This window comes from Alligator mississippiensis, chromosome 1 (genome assembly GCF_030867095.1).
Source record: "Alligator mississippiensis isolate rAllMis1 chromosome 1, rAllMis1, whole genome shotgun sequence".
NCBI lineage: Eukaryota > Metazoa > Chordata > Crocodylia > Alligatoridae > Alligator > Alligator mississippiensis.
The window spans coordinates 131,782,070-131,800,613 of NC_081824.1; the positions used below are offsets into that span (position 1 = coordinate 131,782,070).

At 43.2% G+C, this 18,544-nt stretch overlaps 1 protein-coding gene across 2 annotated transcripts in view; it reads right to left on the reverse strand.

Moving 5' to 3' along the window:
- Positions 1-25: 25 nt before the first annotated feature.
- MTRF1L (mitochondrial translation release factor 1 like) overlaps positions 26-18,544 on the reverse strand; it is a 30,160-nt gene continuing 11,641 nt past the window's right edge. For both annotated transcript variants that reach the window (XM_019488303.2, XM_014605561.3), the window contains 4 exons: positions 14,697-14,860; positions 11,429-11,546; positions 6,133-6,269; positions 26-3,459 (listed from right to left, as the gene is read on the reverse strand). In XM_019488303.2, the coding sequence (XP_019343848.1) occupies positions 3,244-3,459; positions 6,133-6,269; positions 11,429-11,546; positions 14,697-14,860 (635 nt within the window). In that variant the 3' untranslated portion in view covers positions 26-3,243. The remainder of the gene's footprint in view (positions 3,460-6,132; positions 6,270-11,428; positions 11,547-14,696; positions 14,861-18,544) is intronic.

Consider the following 18,544-nt stretch of genomic DNA (forward strand, 5'->3'; position numbering starts at 1 on the left):
GCAAATAAAGTGTTATGGACAGACAGACAGATTAAGGCTTTATTAATATTAGAATCACCAATATATGCTCAAATGGTCCTGGGTAGACAGCCACACCCGACAGAGCAAGGCAAAAATCCCCAGTCTTTACCAATCTGACTGGGGGTAAAATTCCTTCCTTTTATCCTTCTTCCCCCCTCACCCGAAAAGGGGGAAAAAAAAAAAGAGTATTTTTTCCCATTTGCTTTTGGATGCATCAGTCTGGGATGTTCCCATTAGCATTTCCTTATTTTTATCTTAGCTTTAACAAATGGAAGAATGAGCAGGTTGGCATATGGTGTCAGGTAGGATACGACCAGATTCCTTATAATTTGGTCATTTGTAGTTTTATTACTATCCATCTATCCATTGGGAGAGGATGGGATGACAAAGCAATCCATAAAATTCCCAATTCATTTTGTTTTTCTAGAAAGTCTGTGAAAACAATGCCTTCTGCTGGGTGATAGATAAAGCTATTTACATAATACCATTTGACACACACAACCCCCATGAATCACACAACAGATGTAACGTGTGCCAGGGGCCAGACTCATCTCACAGCTCAGGAAACTGTATCCCAAATAAGAATGAAGACACAAAACAGTTTTAAAAAAATCGTTTCTTCATCCCAGATGCCAGAGAATGGGATGGAATTTGAAAATGGTCAGGCAGTAACAGTTATGCTGCCAGACCAATTAGAAGACCCCAAACTTATTTGCATAACAGAGATGGTAAGGCTGAATGAGTAGATCTACCACAGAACTTTAAGCAAGTCTAAATTGTCAGACTGTGCTGGGCACTGCTGCCACGAAAACACAGCCTACGCACACGATATGCCAAAAAGCATCAACTAGCAACGTTTCACCTACCCAAGTCACACAAACTTTTTCAACATCCAGAGCATGCAGTGCAGAAGCATGTGGGCATGACCACACTTCTCAGGACTGGACAATGGGGCTGCAGCCTGGCCAGACCGACACAGACAAGAGCTGCTTCTGTAGTCCAGCGAGTGGGACCCAGCGTGGGAGGGTGCGGTGGGGTGGCGAGACTTGTTGCCAGTGCCCCCTGGAGCCCCTGTGCCAGCCGTGTTGCCAGTAGCACAAGGAATAATGGATCAGGGCAGGGGAAGGAGGGGGGTGCTGCCCTCATCTCTTCCTACTGCCAGCTGCTCGCATGCCAGACCACGGCTCTACCCCAGAGGGGAGGTGGTGTGGAGGGCAGCACAATCTGTCTGAGGGGAGCAGCAGCAGCACCCTCCCACGTTGGGTCCCACTCGCTGGACTACAGAAGCAGCACTACATTGTCCAGTTGTATAAGCAACATTTAGCAAACACTGCTGCATGTGTTTGCTTTTATTCTATGTCATGGTGAACTCTTTAAACAGAAATCTGAAGTAAATATTTTTACCCATAGCTACACCTTTCCTTAGGATAGGGCTGTCCAATTGAGGGTAAGCTGCAGCCTGGGCTACCAGGCCAGCTAACACTCCTCCTATCCCTGGCTGTTTTTGCAACTGGAGTCTCCAGGCTCCCTCTCCCTCCCAGCTTCCACTTCCTGTCTCACCTCAGGTGAAAGGACAGTGCAGTGTGGGGATTTATAGAATCAGAAAGAAGTAGGGCTTGAACTGCCCTCCAGAGGTCTAGTCCAACCCCCTGCCTGAGGCAAGATCATTCCTATCCAAAGCATCCAAAACAAATCCATTTCCTAACCTTTTAGAAAAACTACACTGTTAATTTCAAGATGAGCCTAGGGCTGCATGGGCATGCAGTTCCATGCGGCGTGAAGGGGACTCCCACATGGGCATGTGGTGCAGCAGTGGGGTTGGACACCCACATGGGTGGGAGGTGGCTGCATGGTATACTGCCCAAAGGTCTGTGGATTCATCCTGGTGTGGCCCTGGGCACGCAGTCCATGATGGTGCAGCCCATAGGGCATTTGGCCCATGACCAAATTTGGCCTATGACTTAGTATTATAGTGCTTAGGGTTGGAAGGGACCTAAAGAGATCATCAGGTCCGACCCCCTGCCCTGGGCAGGAACGGGTACTGGGGTCATATCACCCCAGTCAAATATCTGTCCAGCCTCCTCTTGAAGACCCCAAGGTAGGAGAGAGTATCACCTCACTTGGGAGCCCATTCCAGAGCCTGGCAGCCCTAACCATAAAGTAATGTTTCCTGCTGTCCGGCCTGAACTTCTCTCTAACAATTTGTGAGAAGTTGGACAGCCCTGACTCAGGATATGATTCTTTCATTGGCTTATAGATTTTATTATATATGCAATGCATGGTGATATAGTATGGTAATAACATTTTGGATCTTTTACACTATTGGTTTCAGATTGTCATATTACAGTGTTTAAATATACACTGCATGCAAACATGTATTCAATGCTTCCCATATATCCACTATTTAATTGTATACAACTGTACGTTAGTAGATCAGAAAAGCAAGGTTTCCTTCACACGTACAAATCAGACTGTTTATACACATAGCTGAAAGTCACAGAAAAGGAAAAACAGTCCACACCCAATTTAACATTTCTGTAATTAAAACCGACAACTAAGAAATAGACTGGATGTCAAACTGCAACTGAAATACTCTAAGGATTCAAGAAAAGAAAAGACTTATCTCGAAGTCTATTTTAGCTGTCTATTTAGAAGCCAAAGGAAACAAAGGAGTGGATGAAGGAAAAAGACATAAAGGAAGTATTTTAAAATAACCCTTTACTCCTCAACCCCATTCAAAATCTTAAGAATTCTTATTTACATCTTGTCTGGATTTGTAGAGGGCATTTAGCAACCATTTTATATAAAATTATTCAGAAAAAACAGGGTAATTTGTGTGTAGTTTTTTTGTTTGTTTTTTTAACGACCTGGCTTTTAGGCTATGACTTAGATGAAGCCTGAAGCATGAAATAATGCATTTTTTTCTGCATCCCTTTTGAGAGTGGAGTAGCAGTGTCTTTTCACTGGAGGATACAAAACCGGCAGTCACTTTGTACTCAGTCATTTTACTTTAAGTTTTCAACACTGTAACAACAATGTTTTAGTACAAAGACACTACAGTCTTCTACTTCAACAAGTGGAAGAACTGACTATAAATAGTGAGGAGATGGTCCTTTTTCATGAACTAAAAAGCCACTTATACCTTTTGTATGATGCTGCAGCAAGCTGTTGTGCAGCTGATTTGGGTAAGCATTCATACCAGGGCTTGGCAAAGCACAAAGTTCAGGTAAGTTTTGTTTGTTCGTTTGCTGAAATAATTTCCATTAAAGATTCATAATCAGCATATTCCCTCAGGGATTTTATCATTTCATCTAGCAATTCGTCCCCTAACAGGAATTTTTCAATGTGATGCACTGATCTGCTTATCCGGTGGTCAGTCACCCGATCCTGTGGGTAGTTGTATGTTCTGATCTTCTCAGATCTTCCTCTGGTCCCAATCTATGGAGACAAGAAAGACCAGTTTACCACCATATTATCATCACCTTTTTACCCATCACATACTGCACAAGTTCAGCGTGTGAACCTTCTCTCTTTTCTTTCCATTGAAAATGATTACAGTGATGGGACAAATCTATTCCTGTTAACTGTATCTACAGCTGAGCCTTATATTAACTAGATACATAAATGAAGAATTCAATTGTGTTTCTTATACTTACCATAAATTTACATGAACAGCTGAGTATGCATTATAGGATGAGAAAATTATGTATGTATTTAAAGTTGGTTTTTTTTCTAGCGTTTTGGCTCCTTGTACTTGGTAGCTCAGGGATATCAAAGGTATTGCCCATGGGCTGGATCTGGACTGCAGAGCCATATCACCTTGCCCCCAGTGCTAATTGTAGGTCTCAGTGACCCACAAGCAGCATGCAGACTGCATTGGATGGCCTATGTCCCCCACATAGCGTCTACTCCCGCTCGCATCCCAGAACCGCAGAGTGGTCACTGAATGCAGCACAGCCCTAGAGTAGCTATGTGTTGCTCTGGAGCCTGTGGTGGTGGCTCTAGAGCTATGTGGTGCAGCCTTGGAGCAGCTGGAGCAGGACTGGACTACACATGGAGCCCACTCTGGTCACTCCACACATGCTAGAATGCTGGGCTGGTCTGTGGGTCTTGCCTGACCAACAGACCAGCCCTGCACCACTCCCTGCTTTGACACTCCTGCTATAGTTGTATTTTATTCAGTTGGTTTCAGTAGGTCTCTAGATCTGTACAGTACTGTATATGTAAAAATAGTTAGAAAAGGGAGTTTATATTGAACTACTGTATGTTTTTGCATGTCATACCACAGTATTAAAAGGTCAAATATTTTGTAAGTTACCATGGTTACCAACTGGTATTGCATTTTATTCTTTTTATAGTTTCTAGTTGTGATGATTCAAAAGACAGACTTAACCTGCCCCAGGACCATACAGAGAAAGCAGTCTGAATGTTACTCAGGGGCTTGTAATGTCTGCCACATTAAGCCTTGAAGGAGCCTAGAGAACTAGTGCAGGACCAGCAGACATACTGCTATTGACAATGTATATGTAATAGAAGCCCTTCAAGCCCTGTATGACATTGCCTGGCTCCAAAACCTTAGCTCAACGTACAAGATAATTAGCCAATATGAAAACCAACTATGCATTTTGAAACCTCATCTTCTGAAGTTTTAAATAAAAATAAGCTGTGTGTTATATTTGGCTGTAAAGAAATCAATATTCTATTTAATCTAATATAAAACAATTAAAATACAACTAACTATTATGGCTAGTGGAACAGCAGAAAAAATATTTGTATTTTACTGGTATTTGTTGCTAAATATTTTCAGAGAGAAGTTATTTCACCAGTGATAGAAACTGCTGAATACAGCAAAAAAGGTATATACAGTAAAAGCTGTGTTGTTTGGCACTTTTTTAAATCGGCATGCCGATTGACACGGCAAAAGCGAAACCGGAAGTCTCACCGTGGCACTTCCAGTTTCACCAAGTCCCACTTCACCGACTTTGGACCACAGCCCAGGGCAAAGCAACCTGCATGAGGCCCCCCTCCCTGTCTACCGGCACACTGACGCCAGAGAGTGAAAGCCCTGGTGCACCAGACGCGGCAGGAGGGGCAGTGGCCCAAACCGGCAAAGATGCCTCTCAGATAACCAGCATATTTGATTGACCGGCACTCCCCATTTCCCATGGATGCCAGATAACACAGCTTTTACTGCAGTATTGTACCATATATACATGTATGTTTTACAAAACGCATCTCCAATACAATTCAAAACAATACAATCCCATGTTCCTCCGTCCCTACAGACTAGACATGCAAGAACAGAACCTTCTTTTGAGAGATCTTGAGGCCTCTTTTCTAAGATATTATCAGACAACAGATAGAATCTCTGATGGTGGGAACTATTCCTTCTGGAAATATAGAAGGGAATGAGGCAGAGGAGTTTTTGTCTTTCCCCACTCATTTCCTCAGTCTCCTTGCACACATCACGTGCCTCCTATTTTTTATGCTTGCATTCTATAGCTCTTTGGGCCTCCCCCTGCTCTAGTCTCTTTCAGGTCCAATATGCTTTCCTTTATTCCTCTTTCCATGTCTTGCCAAAGTTTGCCCTCCTTCAAGCGCTCCTTTTTACTTCCTCTCCCTGAGTCTTCTTCATTCTGATACTGGAACACAGACACATTCCACCCAATTCATTTTTCTTCTGGTTCACTGCCCACCATTCTATTTGCTCATTTCATACTCCTTTCTGGATCCAGTCTGACCCTACCTTCCCTAGGACATGTCTACATGTGTCACTATGGCAATGTTGTTACTGCACTGTGATTTAGTACTTCCTTTTGGAAGTACTAAATCACAGCACAGTAACAGCCTGTACTGTACCGTATGATCAGCACACAGTTATTTTTAGCAGCTACTTCGCTGTAGTGGCGTGTTATATCAGGGAAGCATGTCACTATGGCAAAGCAGCTGCTTGTCATGTATAGACACCCACGGACGCTACCTCGCTACCGTGACATAGCATCATGTGCAGATGCACCCCTAGTATCCTATTTCTACCTCAGTGAAGAATGCATTTATGTGCGCGCGCACACACGCACACACACACACACACATTCGCAAAATAAATCATACCTGAATCTTTCGGGTACTGCATCTCTTTCTTGTTACTTCTTCCACCTGGATATTATACAGTTTAGCGTGAAGTACTTTCATAGCCTTCTCTTTGTTTTTCAACTGAGATCTTTGTTCTTGGCATTCAGCCACCACACCTAATTAGAGCATGCAATGTTAAATCTCATTATATTCATAAGTTATTTAATAAGAATATGATCACATAGAAATTATCTTATGCAAAGGTTAAAAAAATATATTTTTTTAAAAATGTATGCAAGGGAGGAGGTGGAAAGCAGTCAAAAAAACTTCTAAAACATAAAGGCCTACAGCCTATCTCACCTCAGAATTCAAAGCATGACCTAATTTCACCATTCTCTCTAGTGCTTGAGAAACTATTAACTTATCTACATTTGCAATGTACCATTATCTCAGCTTTAAAATAGTCACAACAATAAACCACAGAGAAGAAACCACCTGCACTTTGTATCAGCAATTTTTCAGGGGCTCAGAGTAGAACAGGATCTACCAAGGCCCCATAATAAAGGGGCTGAGTCAGCCCAGGCCCAGATGGATATAAAAGGAGACTCCCCAGGCGACCAGGGAGCCTGTGACTAGTAAGCCAGTGAACAGGGACTGCCAAAAGGGGAAGCAGTTTGCTGGTAGTTCGGGGGTAGTAGCATAGCCTATTACCAGACAATCATTCTCGGGCATCGCTGAGACCTCCACCTAGACAGAGCCCGTGGCCCTGGATTGTGGGGGCTGCCTGGCACAACTGTGCATGGGGGCACCGCTGCTTATGGGGTATGCTCCCTGGTGGAGTCTCTGGAGGGCTGAGTGTGGGAGCTTGAGGAGGTGGTATGCCAGTTACACACTATCAAGGCTGACAAAGATTATATTGACAGCTACTGCCGGGCCCTACTCCAGGAAAAAAGAAGTAGAGAAGAAGGTGGAAGAGAAGGTGACCATGAAGAAGACTAGCCACAAAGACCCTCCCAGAGCTACCTGGAAGACAGTAGTCTCCAGATCCAGAGCATGTAGAGCTCGGACTACTCCTCCCCAGATGCTGCATAACAAGTATGCTCCCCTCATTACACATGTGGAAACTCCGACAGAGACACCAGAGGAGGAGGCAAGTACTCAGGAGACAAGTACTTTCACCCCTAGGTAGGGATGCTGGGTGGTGGTGGTGGGGGGACAGGACTTTCTCCTGTGGGGCACAGAGGGACCTATCTGCCATCTGGACCCCTTGGCTCAAGAGGTCTGCTGTCTTCCTGGGACCCACATCCAGGACGTTGTGGAGAGGATCCCTAGGCTCGTCCATCCCTCCGACTACAACTTCACGCTCCTCATCCATGTGGGCACGAAGGACACAGCCAGGAGTAATCTGGACTGGGTCACGAGTGACTACAGGGTTCTGGGGGCTGGTCTCAAGGGACTCGGGGCTCAAGTAGTTTTTTCTTCTGTGCTCCCTGCTGCAGGCCATGGACCCAAGAGGGAAGGCTGTTTGGAAGAAGTAACCAGACGCCTCCAACAGTGGTGCTACTGCGACGGATTTGGTTTCTTTGACCACAGCACACACTTCAGGCAGAGAGGACCCTTGGATGAGATGGTATCCACTTTGCATGGAGAGGTAAGGCCCTGTTCTCAGCCAGGATGGCTGATCTACTAGACAGGGCTCTTTACTGACTCTGCTGCCAGATGGGGAATCTCCAAGTGCAGCATGCCTGGGGACTGGCACACAGGAAAGTTCCCACGTGGAGGACACTAAGATAACTGTTTTTGAAAATGCTAAGTGAACAGTTCTCCCACAGCGTCTCAGGAAATCGAGGGTGTCAGTTGGAGGCCTGAGCTGCCTGTACACCAATGCCAAGAGCATGGGAAACGAGCAGGAGGAGCTAGCCCTCCTGCTCTCTAGTGAGCTATATGACTTGGTAGGGATCATGGAGACCTGATGAGACTCCTCGCATGTTTGGAGCGTAGCCGTAGAGGGCTACACCCTGCACAGTGGGGACTGAGCAGGTAGAAAAGGAGGGGTAACTCTTGATGTGAGGGAGCACTACATCTCTCTGGAGACTGCCATTGGCTCCAAAGATAAGCAGCTTGAAACCCTCTGGGTCAAGCTTGGGGGGGAAGGTGAGAGAGACCTAACTGTGGGTCTTTACTATAGGCCACCGAACCAAGGGGAGGAGCTTGATCTGGAGTTCTCTCAAGAACTGACAGAGGCTGCATGTGCAAGGGACTTGGTTTGCAATGGCAACTTCAATTACCTGGACACAGATTGGAAGGAACACTTGGCTAGGTCAGATCAGTCATGTAGCTTCTTAACTGTAAATCAAGGAGCTCTTTTTGACCCAGGAAGTGCAAGGGCCAATCAGAGGTACTGCTCTCCCAGACTTGGTCTTGGCCAAAGGAGATGATCTGGTGTGTGATTTGAACACTGAGGATAGTTTGGGCAACAGTGACCGTGAGCTCATCAAGTTCGCTGTCCGCCACAAGGCTGACAAATGAACTACCAGAACTAAAGCCCTGGACTTCAAAAATGCTGACTTCAACAAGCTCAGGACATTAGTAGGGGAGGTGATGCGTGATCAGGGACAGAAGGCAAATGGGGTGCATAAAGAGTGGTCGTTCCTCAAGGACACAATTCTCAAAGCACAAAAGAAAACCGTCCCCATGAAGAGGAAAGGTAGCAGGAGGGCTGGCAAGCCCTCCTGGCTCAATAGGGACATCGCTGTCCTCTTGAAAAAGAAAAAAAGGCACACACACAGTAGAAGCTAGGGACAGTATACAACAGTGGTCTGCACTTCTGGGAAATGATAAGGAAAGCTAAGGCAGCAACTGAGTTTAATTTAGCCAAGGGAGTCAAGGACAATAAGAAATCCTCCTTTAGGTATTTAGGGAGCAGAAGGAAAACAAATGTTAGCGTGGGGCCCCTGCTTAACACCTCAGGACAGTTGGTAACAGACACTCAGGAAAAAACTGAACTCCTGAATGCCCGCTTTGCTTCGGTATTTCACCGGACCAAGGGGAAAGACAAGCAAGATAAGGATCACAGGGGGCATGGTGGGAATGATATCCTTCCCACTGTGGATGCTGAGCTGGTGCAATGCCAACTAGAAAAACTAGACAGTTATAAGTCCAGGTGGACTTCACCTAAGAGTGCTGATGGAGCTGGATGAGGTCATTGCAGAAACCCTGGCAAAACTCTTTCAGAAATTGTGACACACAGGGGATATCCCTGAGGATTAGAAGAGGGCCAACACTGTGCCCATTTTCAAGAATGGGAAGAGGAATGACCCAGGCAACTACAGGCCAATCAGCCTAACTTCCATCCAGGGAAAATCCTGGAAAAACTCATTAAAGAATCTATGTGCGATACGCTCGTTCAAGGTAAGATTCTGAATGACAGCCAGCATGGCTCTGTCATGGGTAGGTCTTGTCTTACTGATCTCATCTCCTTCTACGAACAGGTATCTTGCCACCTGGACACGGGAGAGAAGGTCGACATTATATACCTAGACTTTCAAAGGGCTTTTGATTCAGTATCCCACGATATCTTTACAGAAAAATTGGAAGATTGTGGGCTTAACTGCTCAACAGTTCGGTGGGTGGAAAACTGGCTGCATGGTAGGACCCAGAGAGTTCTCATGAACAGATCCGTGTTGTCCTAACAAGAAGTGGCCAGTGGTGTCCCTCAGGAGTCTGAGCTTAGACTGGTGCTTTTCAACATCTTAAACAATTATTTGGATGCGGAGGTGAAAAGCTCGCTGGCCAAGTTTGTGGACAACCAAGTTATGGGGGAGCACGGTCATGCCAGAAGATAGGTTGCAGCTACAGACAGACCTGGACAGGCTGGAGAGCTGGGCGGACTGGAACCAGATGAAGTTCAACACTCAGAAGTGTAAGGTGCTGCATCTGGGGGCAAACAATCCCCAACATACCTACAGGCTCGGTGGCAACAATTTGACTTGCACCACAGCTGAAAGGGACCTAAGGGTAGTGACTGATCATTGCATGAACATGAGCCAGCAGTGCAATGCTGTGGCCAGCAGGGCAAACAACACGCTGGCATGCATTAACCATTGCATCTCATGAAAAACTAAGGAAGTGATATTCCCACTGTACTCCACACTGGTGAGACCGCAATTCGAGTACTGCATCCAGTTCAGGGCGCCACACTTCAACAAGGAGGTGGAAAAACTTGAGAGAGAGTCCAGGGAAGAGCCACCTGTATGATCAGGGACTTGCAAGACAAGCCATATGAGGAGAGGGTGAGGAACTTGGGCCTCTTTAGCCTACAAAAGTGGAGGCTGAGAAGGGACTTGGTAACAGGGAGTGCATCAAAAACTCAGTGAACAGCTGTTCACCAGGGCACCCCTGGGGAAGACCAGGAGAAATGGATACAAAAACTCCTGGAAGGCCGCTTCAGGCTCAATTCCAGGAAAAACTCCTTCACAGTCAGGGTGTCCAGCTGTGGAATAAACTCTCTCCAGTGATGGTGCAGTCACCTACCCTATGAAATCTTCAAAAGGAGACTGGACAGTCACTTTGCTGGGTTCACTTGAGCCCAGTTGTCTTTTCCTGCCTAGTGTAGGGGGACTGGACCCAATGATCTACAAGGTCCCTTCCAGCCCTTAACAATCTATGAACCTCTGAATAAGTGGAAGTGTATTTGGTCTTACATGTCTAAAATAATTTTGACAGCTAGGCAAGAATGGAGTTGTGCAGGTTCTTTATGGTACAGACAAGATGATTAAATTGAATATTGTAGACAACAGGGAGCTAGTGGAAGAACAGAAAACTGATATCCAATTTAAAAGAGAGGAAAATAGTCTTAGTATCTATATTTTGCATATTTTGTCAGTATGACTAGCACACAAGGAGGTTAATGCCACACCCTCTTCCCCCTTATCCAATGCTGAATGTCAAGTGTAACTGCTGTTTAGCAAGCAAATCAGTGGAGGGGTTCAGAGTAACAGCAGTGTTAACTTTTGCATGCTGGCCATGCCTACACAGTGGCTCTGGGAGCTGCAGCAAGTAGACGTTGTCCTCCTTATTAAAGCATCTTTTTAAAATTTCATTTAAAAAATTGATTTTGAAACCCATCCCTTGAAAAAGTTTTACAAATAGCATGTTTAAATTATGTTGCCTCCCAATACTAATGCCTGTTTTTAAGAAAATACTAATTATCTAGTAGAGAACAGAACTACAACTTTATAGCTTCTTGACCCTTCAAACTCACATGCTGTTTCCATTTTATTTATGAAAACGTAATACAGAATCTGCAATGTAAATAAAAGGAATGTGCAGATACCTGTTGGAATATGGACAATCCGCACAGCACTCTCCGTTTTATTTACATGCTGGCCTCCAGCTCCACTGGCTCGCTTAGTTTCAATTCGTAAATCTTTCGGATCAATTGACAGATCAATCTGCAAATAGAAAGAAAGAGGAAAAAAACCACAAAAAAGACAACTTCTAAATGTGCATATTTTAAACAGATCATTTAAATAGGAGATTAAAACTACTGTGAGTTGATGAGGCCTGCACTGTGACAAGCCACTTATTTGCAGTATAAAATAATCCCAGTCAAGCTAACAAGAGGTGAAGATCAACACAAGATTAATTCTCAGCTAGCTTTACACTGTTAGTTCAGCAGCACCCAAAAGGAAGCAAAGTGTTTAGCCAGCCATTATGGGAAAAGGAAAATATAGATTATACAGAGAACGTGTATGTGAATAAAATCCCTGAGTTAGATAGTGGCAAAGAGTTTAGTTTCAGTTTGTGTCGGGCATACAGAGATTCCTACAACAAGCCTCTTCTTAAGTCCACTTAGGAAGTAACAACATTTAGATGACTGATTTCCAAAATATTCTCTTTTCATCTACCACATTTTTTGTTTCCTACTGCAGTAATACTAAGTATTTTTCTAGATTTGCAATAGACAGACTTCAGTTCTAAACATTTTTAAGACAGTCTAGTATTTATGCAGCCCAGCAAAGACAAGCTAAACTAAAGTGATTTAAAACCATAGAAAATTTGGGTTGGAAGAGACCTCAGGCTGGGCTGTGGGTGCTAGTGGGAGCACGGCGCAAGCCTCTCCAGTGTGAGGGTGAGGGGCTCGGGGCTGGGCAAGCCCTGATGCATACACCCCTGCCCCCCTACTCATCTCAGGCTCCCAGGATCTACACCCTGGCAGGACCCCTCCACTTCCCTACACCCATACCCCAAGCCTCCCAGAGCTGTCACTGCCCCACGATCCAGCCCCATGATCCCAGCCTCACTTACCCCTCCCGCTCCTGAACACTTCTCCCCACCCATTTGCAGCCTCAGAAGGAGTTTTGATGAGTTGTTGGGGGAGATAGGGTACTGACCTGGCCCATGACAGCTCATCCAAACTCCCTATGTGGCCCTCAGTCCCAAATAATTGCCCACCCCTGGTCTAGCTCTATCCTATTTGGAACCAACAGGTAGTTGAAGGCTGCTATTAAATCCTCTGTCTTTTCTTCTTCAGACTAAAATAGGCCGAGTTCCCTCAGCCTCTCCTCAGAAGTCGTGTGTCCCAGCCTCTTAACCATTTTCACCGCCTTCTGCTGGACTCTCCAATTTGTCCACAACCTTTCTGTAGTGGGAAGCTCAAAACTGGACACTGCTTCAGATGCTGCTCACCAGCGCTGAATAGAGGAGAAGAATTACTTCCCTTGATCTGCTGGCCATGCTCCTACCAGTGCTGCCTAGTATGCTGTTAGCCTTCTTGGCAACAAGGGCACACTGTTGGCTCATATTCAGCTCACTGTCCATTGCAACCCCCAGGTTTTTTTTTGCAGGACTGCTGCTTAGCCAGACTGTTCCCAACCTGTAGCACTACATGGGATTGTTCTATCCTAAGTGTAGGATTTTGCATTTGTTTTTAACCTCATGAGATTTCTTTTGGTCTAACCCTCCAAGTTGTCTAAATCCTAGTCCAACATATCTACTACTTCCTCAAGCTCAAGGTCATCTGCAAACTAGCTGAGGGGACTCTCTACCCCATTTTCCAAGTCATTGGTGAAGATACAGAACAAAACTGGCCCCAGGACTGACACCTGGGGAACTCCACTTAATACAAGCTGCCAACTAGATATCAAGCTGTTGATTATTAACTTCTGATCCTGATGATCCAGCTAGTTTTCTATCCACCTTACAGTTCATTCATCCAACCTGTATATCCTTAGCTTGCTTGTGAGAACATTATGGGAGACTATATCAGAAGCCTTGCTAAACCCAAGATACATCACGTCCACTGCTCTACTTGGATCCATAGAGCCAGTATGTCATCAATCACAGAAGGCAGTCAGGTTGGTCAAGTATGACTTGCCCTTGGTGAATTTATGTTGCCTATTCCTAATCACCTTCTCCTCCAAGTGCTTAGAAATTAATTCCTTGAGGAACTGCTCCATGATTTTTCCAGGAATTGAGTGAGATGAGACTGACTGGTCTGAAGTTCCCCAGAATCTCCTGTTTCCCTTTCTTAAAGATAGACACTATATTTGCCCTTTCCTGATCATCCAGGACCTCTCCCAATTGCCATGAATTTTCAAAGGTAATGGCCAGTGGCTCTGCAATCACATCAGCCAAACCCCTCAGCACCTTTAGGTGCACTGCATCCGGCCCTATGAACTTGTACATGTCCAGCTTTTTTTAAAATAGTCCCTAACCTGTTCTTTCACCATGTTGGCCACTCATTTCCTCCCCAAACTGTGCTGCCAGGTACAGTAGCCTGGGAGCTGACCTTGTCTGTGAAGACTGAGGTGAAAAAAGTACTTCAGCCTTTTCTGCATCATCTGTCTTCCATCAGTAAGAGACCCACACTTTCCCTAATCTTCCTCTTGTTACTGACACACTTGTAGAAATCCTTCTTGTTACCCTTCATGTCCCTTGCTAGTTGCAACTCCCACTGTGCTTTGGTCTTCCTGATTTCATCCCTGCATGCCTGAGCAATACTCTTATACTTCTCCCTAGTTGTTTGTCCAAGTTTCCACTTCTTGTAAGCTTCCTTTTTGTGTTTTATCTTGCTGAAGAGTTCCCTGCTAAGCCAAGCTGGTCTTCTGCCATACTTGCTAGTCTTCCTGAGCACTGGGATGGTTCATTCCTGTGCCCTCAATAAAGTTTCTTTAAACTACAACCAAGCCTTCCTGGACTCCTTCCCCCACTACAGACCACCCTCTCAGGGGATCCTGCCCATCAGTTCCTTGAGTGAGTCAAAGTCTGTTTTTCTGAAGTCCGGTCTACTCTTACAAAATAATTCCCCAGATATGGAAGAGAAAAATGATAAGTGAGGTCTCAAAAGTTAGTTTACCTATTTTTGTTTATGAGTGAAGATTTTGAGAACCACAAATACACATACTTATGGGCACGACATCCGGTCCTGTAGCTTATCTGGACATAAACAATGAGCACAATGTGACCCAGCACTTTAAAAACTAATAAGGACACAAGAAGGATGCAAAATGTAAAACAGAAATGTTTTACAACACAGTTTCTGAGACTGTAGGTAATGGCCACTGCTCACAGCAAAGTTAATTATATTTAAGTTCTCTTACCTCAGTGGGTTGGGGTAATATTGCAACAGTCATTGTGCTGGTGTGAATACGTCCCTGCCTCTCTGTCTTTGGCACTCGCTGAACACGATGCACTCCTCCTTCAAACTTCAGGTTCTTGTATGCTTCAGGACCTGCTATGCTGGCTACTGCATGTCTCAAGCCACCTTGAAAAAAAAAAGGGAAGACAGCCTTAAGCAGACAGTTCAGGATAGTTACATTAAAATATTAAAAAAAAAAAAACAACCTCCTCAGATGTGACCAACACTTGTTCTTGTATAAAAGTTAGGCATAATTAAGCAGGTGAAACTATGCATGCACCCAATAATTTAAAAACCCCTCCTAATTAGGAAAACTGCATTCTCGGTACACCAAATATTTTAAAGCAGTGGTGTTCAACTGATCCAGTCCTCTAGACTTCCCATAAGTCCAGAAATGTGGCAGTGGGGGAATAATGGCATCATTAATGGCTGTGGTTTCCAGAACCATAGCAATCAATACTGTCACCACTACCCAACTGCCAAAACTCCAAACCTGTGGGAAACACTGGGGGGCTTGACGATGTGGCTTCACATGCCAGATAACACCAGTGCATGGGGTTATATCCACAGACTGATCATGGGTGCCAACCCCATGCCAGATCAGGCCTGCTGACTGACTCCATGCCACTCAGCTGGCCTGCAGCACCAGAAGGTTGAACACCTTTGTTCTACAGCTCGTTTCCTTTCTGTGCACGTGTCTTGTACTAAGAAAGATCAAGAACACTAATTAGTCAGTGAGAAGGCAGGCAACTTCTCTTTCTACCCAAGTGTTCTATGACATTTACAAAGGATTATTTTATCTATCTTTGGTTTTAGTTAACTTTCTTTTACAGCACACACATATACGTACATATACATACATATATACATACATACATACACACACACAAATATGTCCAACTTTAATATTGTACTTTTTTTTCCACTTCCCCGTTCTCCTTTCTGGTTCTCCCCCTCTTCCTTTTTCTGCATCTTTCCTCACTGCCTTCTTTGGCATGGATGGGGAAAAAAGCTTTCTATTTCCTTTCCCATTACAATGGTCAATAATGAAATAGTTAACGCAGATACTGAAATGTCATAGCTAGAATTCTGTGGTTTAGAATTAACATTCAACAGAGTAAAAGGGGTTCACACCTTTTAACACTATCATTTCAAGTTATCAAAGACTCCAAAAGACCTCACTGCATCAGTTTTTTTGGTTATCTTAGCAAGCATAAGGAATAGCCATAATGTGAACATACCACCTGGCCCACCAAAAATATATAAATCACCAGATCCAGATTGAAGGCCAGGTGTTTAACATCCCTAATATAGGATTTTGCAAATGTTACTGTTCTCTGTAGACTTAATTTTATCTTGTAATATATTCAATACTTTTTTCAGTCTTATAAAAACAAAACAACAATCCCTCACTCTTATATTTTTATTACCTTCTCCCTTACAATACCATCTAACCTATCTTGGTGATTTTTTAAAAGTTTTATCCCCACTTCCCAAGACAACAGGGGTTAAAATAGACTGATACATTTACAGAATGCATAATTAAATAGAGCTTACTGCTTAAGAGACTTGCCAGGCTGTATGAACTGATTATGTTCACACTGAACATTGCAATCACTGCTAAACACTAATATAGCAGTTATCCAAGATATGGTTTTGATGTTAAATGAGGTCTGCCAAAGAAAAGTGGCATTTAAATTAACACCCTCAAATGGTAACAATTATTCCAGTCTTTAAATTGTATTACATGACCACCACCAGATGGAGGAAAGGGCCTCTTTGTTTTTTGTGGGTTTTTTTAGTTGAAGTAGCCTCATTTAAGTACACAGATTTGCGCTTTACTAAAAACACTGTTAGAGAATTTGTTACTTTTATTGCTAAAATGAATATTAAAAAAGCTAAGTATACCCTACAGAGGTACATACAGAAGCAACAGATTGATATCATTATTAAAATATTATGAATAGCACTAGTGATGAGTCTTTATTATCTGACATGACAGTTTCTAGCAGCATGTAGTAACTAATCTTTTTTGCCTTTATTGTCCCTGGGTAAGTCTATAGTGCAGTCAAAATGAAACTGAAAGTTACGTAGACACACCTAATTTAACTTAAAATTAAACTAGCTTGCATGGATATCAATGACAATGCAGTCATTTATAGCACTGACCTCAGTGTAATTGGCAAGAAAACCTGCCCAAGAAACTGAGTAAGCAGATAAGTTATCAGTTCACGCTAAGCCCCACACCAGTGCAGCTATATTCTTATCTGCAGCCAAGATAGCTCAGTAGTGGTACACAAATAGTCACACATTTGATGTACGTGTAGACATACACTTGGTTCCCAAAATATTTACATTTCCAAAACCAACATGTCAAAGCTATCCAGAATCAAAAAACGTATTTGACATGTGGTGGGCCACTTGTGTGCAGTATATTAAAGTGCTATTTTTCAGTGCAGTAGCTGCTTATGTGGTAGCTCTTAAGAAGTTACAAGCACAAAAGTGCTTGTACCTGCACTTTTAAACAGGAGTTAGCTATCCTGTACAAGCCACACTGTACACAAAAAAAATCAGTGTTGACTAGCTAGCGTGATGTACATTTACAACCTAGTTTACTGCATACTAGCTTTGCCATGTAGAGAAACCTTCAGTTTAGGCTGAACTTCTCTGGTAAATTAGAAGTTTTAAAAAATATGTGCACAGAATACTCAGTTTGCAGGAAAGCTATTTGCCTAGTTGCATCAATGGCATGCCTTTAAATGTCTTAGATGTGAGTGCTGCACCCCTAAGATTGGACATTAATTAACTTGATTAAATTGGTCTTTTTCTCCTACATAATGCTGTTTTTATTTGCTTTGACTACCTGATGGAAAACTTTTAATCTAAGTCTCAAAAATGTAAGAACTAATTCATACAAATAACAACTGCATCTCTAGAAAAAAATACTGAAATATACAGAAACACTGAGTTAATTAAGTTCATTAACAACTATCAGACACAATTTGTCAGCTCATAGAGGGAGAACTGAAGAAGACTAAACCTGCTTGTCTTTAATCTCACTGCAGGTTTAACTTTACAACAGTTAGTAAAAAGGAAAGTAAACAAAAACAAAACAAAACATAAAATCTTATGTTTCTGCTACTTAATATGGAGACCCTGAAGTTTTCTGACATGCAGAAAGTGCATAGACAGTGAACAGTAGGGAGGTCAATAAATAAAATAATGTGCATGTTAATTAGAATGTTCCTGTTCACGGGCAAATGGAGAAGGACTTTCTTGACCTGTATGAATGCTGGAAGTAATAACTGCAGATCACATAATTTTGCAAATTACCTTCTGAACAAAGGAATTGATAGTGCATTACAAAAAGAACTTAAGCCTTATTAAGAGATATTCCTACAGGAACGTGATAGTTAATCTCTGGAAACAACAGCAAGACTGTCATTTTTGTGCATTGTCACCCCAATTTTATTTTACTTTTTTTCTTACTGAAATAAAACATGCAAATCAGACCAGAAAATATAATGGGCGACATTTCAGATAAATCCTATGTATTTCTGCCTAGTCACTGACAATATTTTAGTTATGCAGTACTCCTTTCTGTGCCAAGAAATCCAAAGCAAAGTCTAGATATTTAGCATAACACATACACACACACACACACACACACTCTGAAGGCAGACAAGGTTCTTTGGGTGAATCTGCTCTCATTTATTAGAACCTTGTCTGCCTACGTCCTTAGACCAACCTAGACACAATGAAGGTATTATAAAATCAAGAATATTAAATAGCTAAAGAACAACCGTGTCC